The following is a 14038-nucleotide window of genomic DNA, read 5'->3' on the forward strand; positions in this document are numbered from 1 at the left end:
AATGTAATGCATTGTGGTGTTTATTCTTTGTGTTCAGATTACACTGGAGCACAGATGGTATGGAATGAGCAAATAATATTAAACTCTGCGTGGTGATGCTGTTGATAAAATACAGCATGCAATCTGATGATTTCTTAACTTTGTTTTTAAAAACAGCAACTGCTTTAAGGGAAAGAAAAAAGCAAGTCTATCCTCCTAATGGTTAAGATGTTTTTTGGATACCATGATAGAGTTAAGTGTGCTGGAAAAGCGTTTGGAAAAGCTCATGCTTCCCATCGGAGTGAGAGTTTATAGATGGAATGAGGTGGTGTTTATGATGCCAAATCAGAATCCAGTGGAGAGATCTAATTGCTTTATTCAACTCTGAATAAGTATTTTCTCTTAAATATAAATTTGGTGCAAATTGCAGACTAGAAATCAGAGCAAGTTTTGTTCTGCTTCTACTTCAGAATGATAATGGAGTATTTTTCTGACAATTCTAATGTTACGTAGACTTCAGAAATAATTACAGCATGAGTAAATCCAAAAATCAAAGGAAAATTCTGTTTGCACAATAGCATGCATCCATACTGCTCTCTCCTGCTCTCCTGAGATCTGACACTAATTCCCTGATATCCTGCTGCTTCCTCTGAACATTGATTGGACAGTGATGATATGTAATGCTTATTGGTGTTTTCTGCTCAACAGAAAGAACGATTTGTGAAGCTTCTGGACCAGCTTCATAATTCACTTCGGATTGATCTCTCAATGTACAGGGTGAGTGGGAATAAACAGATGCCTTCCAGGCATTCTGATGGGCAGAGGTGAAACACACCATTTGCATTTCTCTTATGTTTCTAATATTTTGGGTACTTAGTGTCTTTCGGAATTGCCATGACAAGCTTGTTGCTTGAATACATCATTTTGTTTTCTTCATGGATAGAAGTTAAACCATGTATTTTTCTTCCATTGTAACTTTCTCAAAACTTCTGAAATAATTAAAGGATTGTGAACTATGCTCATCTCTGATACTCTCCCAGAAATGCAAGTTGTATTGAATTCATCAACTGAATTATTTTTATCAGCCACTTCAGGTATTGTCTACAAAGGGAAAATAGACTTGTCCCTTAGTAAAACAGAAATCATAGAGGACCTGCAGCCATGCTGTCACTTATTTTAGGCTTGGCAAACTCGAGTCACTGTCCCTGACTCTGGATTTACAGGATGTGCCCTCAGGTTGAGATCATCCCAGACTTCAGCATATTGGCAAGAAATGAATTTCAGATGTTGGCATCAATCCATCAGACTTCTTAAACTCTCTAGTTTCTTTATTTGCTACTCCAGAGTCACCGTAGTCTTATAAGTGACTTGGCTTTTTTTTTTTTTTTTTTCCTCCCTGCTATATTATTTGAATTAGTGACAAATTAATTGAAAAATTCAAAAATGGTGGTAAAATATAAGTATGCATTTATTTATTTATTTATTTAAATGTAGATCTTTGTCTTGTTACTGCATTTATCTGAAACACAATAAAACATAGAGGAGGGAAACATAAGGCCATTAGAAGTGCATTAGGAAGACAAACAAAGACAAGGGGCAAGGTGAAAAAGAAGATAAAAGGAATGCTGTGTAAAGAGCTATTCTAAAACTACATTACTTGTAAAGGAAAGTCTACAGAAAGCACTCATCCGCTGAGTAGCAGGGGGAAAAGTATCAGCACATGGCAATAGGAATCTGTAGTGGTGATGCCTTTTCTGTTTGCGTGGTCTTCAATAAAAGCTGCTTTCCGGTGGCTAATGCAACTAAACCTTGGATAAACAAGTGAGATCTTAAATAAAGGACCAGGAAAGATTTGTGTGGTTTAAATAATTTAGATGTTATCAAATTGGCATTATATTTAGAGAAGTGGCTGAAGCAATTTGGGAACTCTCAGTAATTATTTTAAGACCCCTGAAGGGTAGGTTAAGTCCTGGAAGAGAAAGGTGTTAGTTCTAAGCTTTCAAGACAGGAGGTGGCAATTTACATCTTAAATTACCCAGATTAAGCCACCCCCCTTCCCCTAGTTCAATCAAGCTATTTGTAAGCACTTAAAACAATAAATAACCAACAGTGTGGATTTGTGAAAAAGTGTCAAATCAATGTGTGTTCCTTCCAGGGCAGGGTGGCAGGTTAAGGAAAGTAGAGATGGAGCCCCTCTCAAGCATAGCTCCAGGTCACCCTCTGAATAATTATTTTGAAAAGTGTTTTGTGAGCAAATGCAGATATTCTGTAGGCATGTTAGCTGTTCTTTTTGTTGGTTGGTCACTAGCTGACATAAGCACAGAGGAGGTTGAATTTCAATATAGATTAAGTTATCTTTTCCTGATTATTCTTCCTATTCAAGAACATGCATTCAGTCCCCAACGTTGATCCAGTGGTTTGTGTTTAAATCTTGACCCGCGTAAGTCTTTGATTTTGGTAAATAACCTGAGTGCCAAAGAGCCTGTATGTGGACAACTTAACTTTAAAAGGAGAGTTGTCAAGGAATGAGCATGTACAAATGACTGTAAAATCACTTGCAGGGGTTAGCTGAACTACAGAAATACTCAATTGCTGTCAATTCTGCAAGATTTCAGTAATAAATGAAAATTTGTTACCCTCTGCCCTTTCTACCTTTGTCTCTAAGAATTTTGAATGTGCAAATATGAAAAGACAATTCAGGTGAAGGTTGCCTTTACTATTTTACTTGCAGCAAAACAGATCACATCAGCTTGAATGTCAGAACATGGTGAAGAGCATGAATGCTGTTAAAGGACAGAGGAAGGAAAGAGTGGGAATGTAGGAAAGGGCACAGTGCCTGAGGTCAGAAAGGGAACAGTCTCTTGCAAGAAGCAAAGCTTGCTGCATGCAGCATATGCATTTACATGCATATATACACGATACATATGTGTGTGTTTGTATGTATGTATCTGGAAGGCACAATGAAACTTCTCATTTCAGTGGAACGGAGAGAGTAGAAGAGGAAGCTATGGCTATGGACATCAGGGTGGTGCGCACAGCGTGTAAAACAAATGCTCGTGAGAGCAGAGGAGGCACTGAAGGATACATGCTTATCTTGGCAGATTGGATCTTACCAGGGACTGAGTGGTTACCATGACTTCTTATTTGGAATAATGCTCATTTTTCCTTCTCGGTCCAGTTTATTTCTCTGGAGAGGTTGCTAATAAATATATCACACCTCTTGCTGTGTCAGAAGGGAAGCCAAAAACCAAGCAGTGAGTGCAGAAAGGAAAGGGCCTGTACAAGCAACCTCAAGCAACACACCAGGGCTGCCCGTGGCAAGGTTTTTGCTTCCTGCTTGCTCCTTCTACAGCCAAGGAGAAATCTGTTGCTGCCACCAAGGGCTGTCAGTCTTCTGGCATCCAGAAACTTTACATTCATATGAGAAGCTATTTAATTAAGCAAATTGATAAGCTCCTGCAGCAAAAAAAGGCCTTACTTTATTGAGCATTGTTTTGACTGGTACAAGCTTCTCAAGCAGGAAATGCTTCTAAGACACTTTCCTCATTTAGCACATGCTTGAAGCTTTGCATGGATCTGACTGTGCTTTCCAACAGGATTTCCCCTTTTTTGTCAACAGAATAACTTCCCAGCCAGCAGCCGCGAACGGCTGCAGGACCTGAAGTCGACAGTGGATTTGCTGACCAGCATCACTTTTTTCAGGATGAAGGTAGTGCTATGGGTGGGGATGGGAGTGGGACCTCTGTAGTTTTTGCCACAGGAGTTGGTTTCCCTTTTTCAAGCTACTGTTTCATATTGTCATGCTTTAGATACTTAAGGAAAATCGAGATCATCTGCTGACCATGTAATGCACATCCACATTTTATCTTTACTTCACTGTATTTTGCATCATGGAGATGAAAGGTTTTTTTTTTCCCTGAGGTTCTTCAGTCATAAATGTGGTGCAAAATAATTTTTTTTTTAAAGAGGAAAAAATAAAGTTGTCTGGTTTTAGGAAGATAATTTCCTTTTGTTAATAACATAAGGAAGCTTTTCCTATAAAACTGTCTACAACATTTATCAGTCACTACTGTCTCTTCAGTATCTTTTGTCTAGTAGATATTTCAAAATTTATTTCTTGGAGGGTAAGTATAGTATAGTATCTCTCAGTAGAGATCCAAGAAAGTTGTTATGAATGCTGATGTGGTGGTTCTGTAGTTGTTTATTGTTCTAGCAATGTGTAATGAGATTATTTTTAATTCTGATTTTTGTTTCTAAACTTTTTAAAAAATACTCCTGTATATTAGCACATGTCCCTTAGTAATTTTTATCTTATCAAAAGCAAAGCAAGTCTTTCATTTGAGCTATTTCAAGAAGTACTTAAAATTTTTCTCTTAAGCCCCAGGGTAAACGATGTTTTAGAACTTTATTTTGAGAGTGCTCATCAGACAATATGTCTGTATTGAAAGTTTGCTTTATAGAAATACTCTGAAAAGTTTAGATGTGGTGACAATATCAAAATTGACTCAGGTTATAGTTTTATTTGCAGGGTAGTGCCTGCATATCTGTTTAGTTCAAAGTAACCCTGCAGTGTTTTTTTAAAGCCATGTAACAATGAAATAATAAGAAGAGCTGTTGCTGCAAGAGGAGAAGGCCTATTGGTTGGCATGTCCCTAAGGATTCTGGTGTGCTTTAAAATTCAATAAATCTTGTGATGAAAGGTGTCCTTAAAGAAAGTTTTTTGTATTTAAAAGCATATGAGTGTTTGGTCTTCACCAGGACTTTCCAGATGAGATGTAAAGTGCTCTGCTAGTCTTTTGTACGTTCTTCCAGTGCTGGAAAAGATTGGTTGCTGGCTTCATAGCAAAAGCCTGTAAATTTAGCAGAAATTGTGTGTGCTTAGCTCAGGTTATACACCTATCAAGCCACATGATTTATTTTTCTGAAGCATCTTCCTTGGCACTTCAAAACCTCTTTTATGCTCCAAATGATCCTGCAGGGATGTAAGTGTTATCACTGCTGTTTTATGCCTGGGGAGAGCGACTCATTCATGGTTTCAGGTCACTGATAGCACAAGTCGCTGAAAGCAGATAAGTCCTGGGTAGTTCCCAAACCAGTGTCTTGTTCTTCTCCTGTTTGATTTATGGACAGTTTGACTCTCTTTGTTGTCTCCTTGCCAGGTCCAAGAGCTGCAGAGTCCACCCCGAGCTAGCCAGGTTGTGAAGGACTGTGTAAAAGCTTGCCTCAACTCCACCTATGAGTACATTTTCAACAATTGTCATGAGCTGTACAGCCGCGAGTACCAGACAGATCCTGTGAGTAGCTGATGAGTGGGCAAAAATCCAAGTTTCTGACTTTCTTAAGATAATAACAATACTAATTGATAGGCAACACAAACAAAATTATGTGACTTGTTATCTTCTGAATGCACAAAACTTGTAATCAGTTAATGAGCAGCAATTAGTAAGTGGAGAATTATAATTGTTTTACATTAATTACGATTTGTTTTGCCAGCCTCAGCTAGTTTATTTCATGAGCAGTTATTTGTGAAGGGAAGGTTTGGTGCATCTTTGAGTGAGGAAAAGCCAATTAGTGCAAATGTGGACTGATGAAGAAAACTGATTTTAATATTGATAAACCTCAAGCAGTGAAATTTTATCTTGTTTTCTACCACTCAGTGTCCTGCACTGGTTTTAGGAGGTACCTCTAGACACAAATTAGATTCAAATCCATGAAAGCTCTAATGGCCACCCTGCAGTAATGCACACACAATGCATCTATGTGGGTGTAGTTAGTCATCAATCCAGGTGCCTCAAAAGCAAGTATTCAGAACAAGCTTAGAGCAAATGATGCCTCAGCAGGTCTCCTGGAGCCTGACATGCTCTTTGCATTGTAAATGACAAAACAGGGATTATTTGAGTTTGAGGCCACTAGTAAGCAACATGGTTTGGCACGTTACTGTGTTTTACATTGTCACGCAAGTTGCCAAAAGATATTAATAATTTTAAGCTCTTTAGAAGAAATGGTCCACAGGTAATTTGTGTTTGGAGTTTGTATGGTGATCTACATTTTCTAGCTTTTTCTTTCCCCTTTAAAATTACACTGGTTTTCCAATGGCTTCCTTCCCAGAACAAAAATCAGGACCTTCCGCCTGAGGAACAGGGCCCCAGCATCAGGAACCTGGATTTCTGGCCTAAGCTCATCACTTTGATAGTTTCCATTATAGAAGAGGACAAGAATTCTTATACCCCAGTCCTGAATCAGTAAGAATCTTCCATGTCCTCTATGGCCAATGCTAATCTCTGTGTGCTCTGCTTTATTTGTTAAACTGCTTTCTATCTCTTCTGTCGTTTGTGTATTTATAGAAGTACTTATCTTGTCTGTCTGTCTTTCTGTCTTATCTGTCTCTGTCTATATAAATAACTTTTTGATTGGGATGGAAGAGTTTCAAAAGGTTCAGTTACGATGGCGTTCAAGCACAAACACCCTGATTATTACAATCCTGAACTCAGGGAGGCACCTGAAAATGGGGTGAGAGTTCTTTTGGTTTTTTTTTGATGTTGAGCAGTTCTGGGATGCACATTAATGCACACAGTGGTGCCATGGTGACAACACCTTACGCTGTGATTTAGGAACATCGTGTTCAGTGCAACACTGGGAGATTGCATTGGGTGGGGTTGTCACAGCGTTGCAAAGGAACCCGAAACCGGTCTGTTTAACTGGTGGATATTCCTTCAACAGCCCTGTAGGGCAGGGGAGAGGAAGATATATGACAAGGTATTATACACAAAGAGATGGGTTATGCCTTAGCGATCATTGATCTAACATGGTGGGGACACCTGATTAGTGTTCACCTGTTAGCCTAGTAACCCTAGAAAGAAAAAAAAGAAAAAGAAAAAAAAGAAATATGGTCAAGAAAGGAGAAAAAGGTGTAAGGACATTGAGATCACATTCCCAGAATTACTGTATGCATCTCTTCTAGGAGAGGCAGCAGGGCCTGTCTTCTTGAGTTAAAACCAGTTTCAGCAGCGGTGTTGTTTTCAGGTTGTTTAATCTATGCCACAGAGTCCAGTCCATAATCTGCAATTTCCACCTGGTTATTTATCTAGGGTGAAGGAAGCATCTGTAATGTTGGGCTTTTCAGTTTGTAGTTTAGCTCAGATCTGAATACAGAATAACCCTTTGCTTTGATACATGCCAAAGCCTTTCCCAAATGTCCCCTCAGGTTTCCTCAGGAGCTCGCTGTTGGGAAGATCAGCGCGGAGGTGATGTGGAGTCTTTTTGCCCAGGATATGAAATATGCCATGGAAGGTAAGAGAATTCCTCACTGATACCAGCTGACTAGTTGCTGATCTCTCGTTCTTCATCCATTTGGCATAAAAGAGTCTTAAGCACATTAGTAGCACGACTGTTTGGAGCAGGGATTTCTAGTGGTTCATTTGTGGACAGCTGCTTTATGGGTGAGAATTGAGGCTGAGGTCTGCACGAGCTCTAGACCTCTGTGTCAGGCTGTGTCACAAGCTGTTTATTGTCATCCCCGCTGGTTTGAAATTAGAAGTTTACTTTGACCTGAGGATATGATGGTTTAGATCAGCTGCAGCTTCTTTATGCAATGTACAATGGTAGAAAGGACTCCAGAAGTAGGCCGACTCTGAGTTGTGCCATGACTGTAGTTCCCTGGATGATACAGCATAGACGATCTAAGCCATTGGCAGAAGCTTGCTGTTAGAACAAATCCTGATGCAGACGTCTTAATTTTGAATTAATATTTGCATGATTCCATCAGACTCCGAGTAAAGGAGAAATTTTACTGTTTCTGAAAATGTTAGGAATGCAGACCCTAGCAAACTCCTGGAAAGGAATTCTACTACTTGCAGTACTCTTCTGATGTTTTGATTACTGTTTCTGAGCTTGGTTTAAGTTCTATAAATTCACTGGCATAATGTAATCATCTTTTTACAAGGTTCAGAGACCATCCAGCTCCCACTGGCTCTGCAGCTGCAGTAGCACTTGTTTTGCCAGTATTTTGCAGGGTCAAGCATTATGATATAACAGAAGTGCCAGAGCTGCCAGCGGCATTTTTTGTATTCCAAAACCAAGTTGCTACTGCTTTTTGTCACTCACAAAATTATGCTCAATCCATTTGTCCCCAGTTTGATTTAAGCTCATTTATAGCGCGACAGCCTATTAGATTCTTTCTTCAGATTTCTAGAAAAAAACCTGCTGCCACTAAGAGAGTTTCCTGCATTTTGTTCTTCAGGAACAGTCTGTGGGGTTGCTCTGTAAGTGAAGAAGACTAACTCCATCTATTTCTTAGTCTTTGTCAATGCAACAAGGGTAGAAACTGTGCTGGTAGGGTGGACACCTTTTGCCAGCTCGAGGCTTGAATTCAGCAGTCTGTAGGTCTGGATGAAATGTTCTCACTTCTATGGTAGGAACTGTTTATATACACTAGTACCCCACAGTGCCTTTGTCTTGTGAGGTCATGTTGAAGAACAGACACTGGGAAGAAGGGCTAAGACCTACAAACTATACTGAAGAATCTCTTTCATAGTGACTGTCACTGCTTGCTCGTGCATGAGAGATAAGACAACTGTGGTAACTTCATGTTCACTTTTCTTAGAAACTGTTTGCTCCTGGAAACATTCTGGCTTCCCTTTCCATTTTGTCCTTACTTACCCATGTATGCTCACCGTCAGGATTTTATAATGCAGTTTCCTCTTCCATGTGTTGAAAGTGCCATATCTTCCTCCGTCATTAGCAGCCATGAGAATTGGATCTCTCCAGATTTAGTTGCAGACTTTACTAAGATTCCCTTTCCCTGTTCTATCCAAAATGCAGCTGCAAAAAAGTTAGTGATTATGTGTGTGAATTTGACTGTCAAAGTGGCGTCTTTGATATTTTCCCCTTTTAAATGGCCTTATTTGATTGCCAGTGCCCAGGTTAACTCTTGCCTCCCAGGTTTTCTCTGTTCACATCTCATACCATGTCTCCTTTGACTTTGTCCTCACTAATGAATCTGGGTTTATTTTAGCTTTTCCTGACATCCTTCTAGTCACTTGTGAGCTCCTTAAGACAAGGATTGGCATGTTTCCACCCTGAGTTCACCAGTGTATAGCAAATACTTGCTGAAAGAGCATCCCCCTTCAAAGTATTTCTTGGTGAGAAAAGTTGACACAAAGGCAGTTGACGGACAGGGAAGGGTTTGCATTTTAAACAAAAGCTGAAAAACTGCATGGTACATGTATTTGTACTCTAGCTATACAAGTCCTGTAGGAAGATTGAACAATGATAGAGTCTGGGTTGGTGTGTGTCTCCTCCAAATATATATTTAAGAAATCCTCAGAGTACAGAATTCTATTTGAGGCAAGCATGGTTCCTCACCGCTTTGCTCTCCAGCAACTTATGAAGATAACCTTTAGAGCAAGCTTTACAGTAATTCAATTACAGGCCTTATATGTATTTTAAATACAGTTGACTAGATTAGCTCACTCCATTTTTTTTTTCAATGACAGAAAAAAAGAATTAAAGGAAACAGACTAAGTGATGTGAAGGATGATGATTAGATATGCTGTCCTCAGCTCTTGGCTCTGTCATTTCTCGGTTTGAGTTGCTAATTTCTCTGCCAGTTTATCTACACCTAGAGTTTCATATTCCTGCTTGTCAATTTGCAGAGTAATCCCTGGGTATGTTTTTGGTGTGCTCTGAGACCTGTATGTATCAGGAGCTCTGCAACAAAAACTAATCTGTTTTGTGGAGATATGTGCATATGAACCCAGAGTTATAACACTTGCTTCAAACTTTCTTCATGGTGTTTTCCCTTATGTTATGTTCCTAAGTTCTGGATAACATGAGCTCATTCACCTCACCAAGTGGTAAGTTCATGCTCCTTGGTAGAGTTTTTAGTTGTGAGTAGGCAAAGACTTTCATCTGTTACCCATAGTTGCCAATATTAGGTTTAGTGTCCTGTAGTTTTATGCCAGTGATGAGTAGATCTCCAAAGAAGACTTGGAAGACTATACTGCTGCTTCAGAAATGGAGTGTATGTGCTGTAAGGAGACTTCTGTTCTGATGAGTCATTCCAGTTGTTTTTTAATGGTACTCAGTAGACTGAGCAGCTCTGGGCAGTAGTCCTGTTGCTGGGTCAGAGGCATTAAGATGTAGATAAAGTCTGATAAAGAATAACTGCTGAGGTCAGAGCTCCAGTTCATGTGTGGCTCTATTCCTTCTCTCCAGGCTGGGGTGACACTTGAGGATCTCTGGCCCTTTCACTCTGCAGCAGCAGTAAAGTTTTGTCTAGCTGAAAGGCTGTGCAGAGGCTTTGGTGTAGAAAGAGTGTGGGCTTGGCTGTGTGAAACTGTCCTCTCCTTCCTTCCAGCCTGTTGCTTCCACCTTGCTCTCCAGTATGCAGTGTGGAAGAGAGTTGGGAGGCTCAGGTGGAAGATGGCTTCTCTGAGCTGGACAGCAGTGCTTGGCTGCATGAGTTGTTTTCCTTTTTCCCCCTGGGTGGCTGCTAACCATCCCTCTCCCAGCTGGAGCTTACCCCTGTGTGCATCGTGCAGCATGTGCAGGGCAATGTATAAATCCTAATTTATACCTCAAATACAGTGCATAAGGGCTTCAGAACCAGACGTCTTGCTAGTTTAGGGATGCTGCATGTGTCCTTTGAGCACAATCTGAAGAGTTTGCTAATGTGTAAAATGTTCAAGTCACAAAAATGAAGCGCCTATTTTCTCTTTAAAATATGTTCAGCAACTGGTAGTAATAGTCACAGCAGCAGTGTGTTTGACTGCTGGAAGGCAATTGCACTGCAGACCTGTTTTACACCTTTGTCTCCCCTAAGGAGACTTGGCTTCTGAGACACAGAAGAAGCTCCAGGATCTACCCAACTTGTTTTGTTTTCTCTCTCCCCCAAAGCAGTGACAGCTCAGGGCACCATGAACAGGAGACCTGGCCCTTCCCTCCTTGCTGGTGAAGGCAGCACAGGACAAGGCACTGAGAATCATCCCTTGTTCCCCATCAACCTAAGAGTAAAACAGATGGGATAGATATGTCATGTGGCCCAGACTTGGCTGACATGATCATGCTACCCTGGAGTCACTGTAGCGTAGAGGGTGATTTTTCAAAGTCATACAGTTAGCTCCACCTCTTGAATGCTGACCAGTCCTTAGCATCTGGATGACCTCTTTGTGAGCCCACTGGCAACTAGTTTTCTCTCTGTCCTCTGTGAAACCTCTGTGACCCAGAAAGCACAAACACCCCAAGCAAAGAGGGCTTCTGCTCTTGCTTTACTAGGAAGACATTAAAAGACAGTAATAGAAAATCCACGTCATCCTTGACAGCAATGTTTCATATTATTTTGGACACATCAGCATTAGGAGAGCTGCAAATTAGAAACATCTCTGATAGGAAGAGAGACTGAGTAGACTTGGCAGGCAGGATTGAAATAAGTCATTCTGCCACATTTTCACTTCTAATAAGGGGAGGGGAATCAGATGCACTCACAGATGCCAGCTGTCTAAAGTGTTAACGCTTCAACAGCCACAGTAACTATTAGAGTTTCTTTGCAGAAATGCGTCATTATTTGCTAGAAATTAACCCATGGAAAGTAGGCTGGCAATCAAGAAAAAAATCCACAGATTAAGGATGTGGTGGAAGTCCTGTTCTCTGCCTGAAAAATAGACAGTGTGCTGCTAGGAAGCAGTTCCCTATTAATGCCTTAATAATATGGCCTCAGTGACCATAAAATCTCTTCTCCAGAGGAGACTGTTTGCAGATGAAATCTGCTGAGGAAATGTGAGAGACTTACAGAACTCTGAGGTCTTTTCAGGATAAAACACAGCAGATGCTGCAAAATATCAGTGCACTCTTCTGCTGATGCTGCTTCTAAGCTCTTTAAAAGCCAGCAGGTTATAAAGCAGAACAGAAATGTGCTAAGACCGATGGCTCCGATGCTCTTCCCTTTACTTTTAATAAAATGTTTTTTCAAAGTATACCTCTGGCCAATGTGTTTCTGTATCACCTTCAAGTGCACTTAAACATTCCCTTTACAAAGAAAGCAGCTGATCAAAACCATGCAGTGTCCATTGAAGGGGGGAAGGCAGATGGTATGAACTGTTGGGGATGAGGGGTTTTGGGGGCTTTGTTGGCTTTCTTTGTCCTCCAGCATGTTTGAGCTGTTATAGTTCACTTTTGTCTTTTCTCTATCACAAGTCCCACCTTTCTTTCGCATACGTAAAGTTCTCTTTTATGGTGGTAAGATCTCTCCTTTCTTTTACTTTCCTGTAGTTTTATGCCCTTGGTATCAAGCCTCTCCTTTGCTGCTTAGATGGCTAGGTAGTCCTAGTAGCAGTCCTTGGGCTTATGCTTTTGTGGCTGCTTTGCATTATCCTCTTCGGCAACTTAGTAGTGTTTTAAATGTCCCATAAAACCAGGAAAAGGCTTGAATTACTTGCTTTTAGTGCACTGCTTAATTTTGAGAAAATAAATCTGATTTGAGTCCTTTTTACCTCCAAGTCAGACTTTCCCTCTGCAGGAACAGCTCTTTCCGCATGCATGAACAGCACCAGGGTGGCAGCACATATCAGAGTTAATGAAGTTGTAATTGTCCATTGATTTCCTCACTCACACAGGGAGCTAAGCGGGCATGGTTATTGCTGTGTTTGTTTTCAGTTTTAGATCTGCGGAGAGAGTTTTGCATTTTCTTCTGCGGTTGTTCTTGAGGGAGGTCAGCAGTTCAGACACTTAGACTCATACTTCTCTAGTGCTCAAGAAAGATACTAGACCTATTAATGTAAAACAGGAATGGACCTTCTTGGGCTCCAATACAAGCAGTTTCACTGTGGAGGGTAATGGATCATAGTACATGTGAAATAGTAGCATGCGTAAAGTAATTTGTCAATTTGAACCACCAACAACATCAGGCATATTAATTTATTTAAAACTAAGGTTGGATTTCTTGGTTTTGAGATTGTATCTGTGTGGGTCTGCTCCATGTGGATTAGAGGGAAATCTGTATCACACTGTTACAGAAGTTTGCAAATAACTCACTGGAGTGTTCCACTGCTTGGGAGTTGACAAGGCTTGTGGAATAATTATCCATGAAAGTTCTTTGGGTTTTGTGTTTTCAGTTGGATAATTCAGAATTTATTTGACCTTTTTTCTTGTTGTTGAAACTTCAAGAGAGATGTGGAAGTTTCTTAATGTTTTGAAATAGTTGTAGGAATTCATATTTAGATGAAAATAAATGATACTGTAAGATAAGCTTGTCTGTCAGGTAAGTGATTAGAAGGCTGGGACCATGTATATTTTAGTCTCATCTCTCACACTGTAGTCATGGGTTTGCAGCTTGCTGTGGTGCTTGAGTGAACAAAGAAGTCTGGCCCAAAGTGTATTCATGCTGCTGAAGACTGGCAGAGGAAAGAGATGGATATGGTCAGGCGGTGCAAGGGAGTGCAGTGCAAAATTGGTCAGCTGATAATTCAGGATCCCAGTGCAGGCAAAAGCCAGCTGCTGAGTCCTCTTAGCATCACAAAAAAATGAATTAGTTTTATTCTTTTCAAGGAGGATTTTAAAGAAAAGCAGTGCGGTAGAAGGAGCTGCCAATGTCAGCACATGAGAGGTGGCCTGGGAGAAAGCATTGAGGAGCTTCTGGGAGAATTTAACAAGTAGTTTAAAAACAGAGATTGTGGGCTGATCAGAAGTGAGAGTCAACTGCTGAAAGGTAGTAGAGTGGACGTAGGCTGTGAAGGGCCTTGAGAGCAAAGACACAGAGCATACACTTCTTGTGAGAGAGAAAAGGGAGCAGCAATATAAAGAGATGATCTCTGCAGAAACGTAGGTCTGAGTATGTCAAGTGCTTTAGCAGCATAGGTGTGTGGGAAGGGTTGTGTTGTGGAGGTATGTCTGTTATACAAGGAGGAACTACTGCATTGTCCTGACATAGCCTAGGTCCAAAAGCATACCAAAACTGGCAGGAGGAGGAGGTTCAAGAGCAGATAGGTATCCATGGGTTGCTTTGGTGGACTGTGCTCAGGAAGGCAATACAAAGAAAACAACAGTTACCTCCTGGAAGAAGTGT

General features: G+C 40.6%; 1 protein-coding gene across 17 annotated transcripts in view; it reads left to right on the top strand.

Moving 5' to 3' along the window:
• The window catches only part of UNC13B (unc-13 homolog B), a 216109-nt gene that overhangs the window by 157133 nt on the left and 44938 nt on the right, over nt 1-14038 (top strand). For 10 of the 17 annotated variants that reach the window (XM_042804540.1, XM_042804543.1, XM_042804541.1 and 7 more), the window contains 5 exons: nt 688-756; nt 3599-3688; nt 5139-5273; nt 6088-6221; nt 7184-7269. In XM_042804540.1, coding sequence (XP_042660474.1) covers nt 688-756; nt 3599-3688; nt 5139-5273; nt 6088-6221; nt 7184-7269 — 514 coding nt within the window. Of the gene's footprint in view, nt 1-687; nt 757-3598; nt 3689-5138; nt 5274-6087; nt 6222-7183; nt 7270-9797; nt 9834-12171; nt 12214-14038 lie in introns of all 17 variants that reach the window. The other 7 variants (XM_042804534.1, XM_042804537.1, XM_042804538.1 and 4 more) reach the window with 1 other exon arrangement.

This window comes from Tyto alba, unplaced genomic scaffold (genome assembly GCF_018691265.1).
Source record: "Tyto alba isolate M040663 unplaced genomic scaffold, T.alba_DEE_v4.0 Super-Scaffold_42, whole genome shotgun sequence".
NCBI lineage: Eukaryota > Metazoa > Chordata > Aves > Strigiformes > Tytonidae > Tyto > Tyto alba.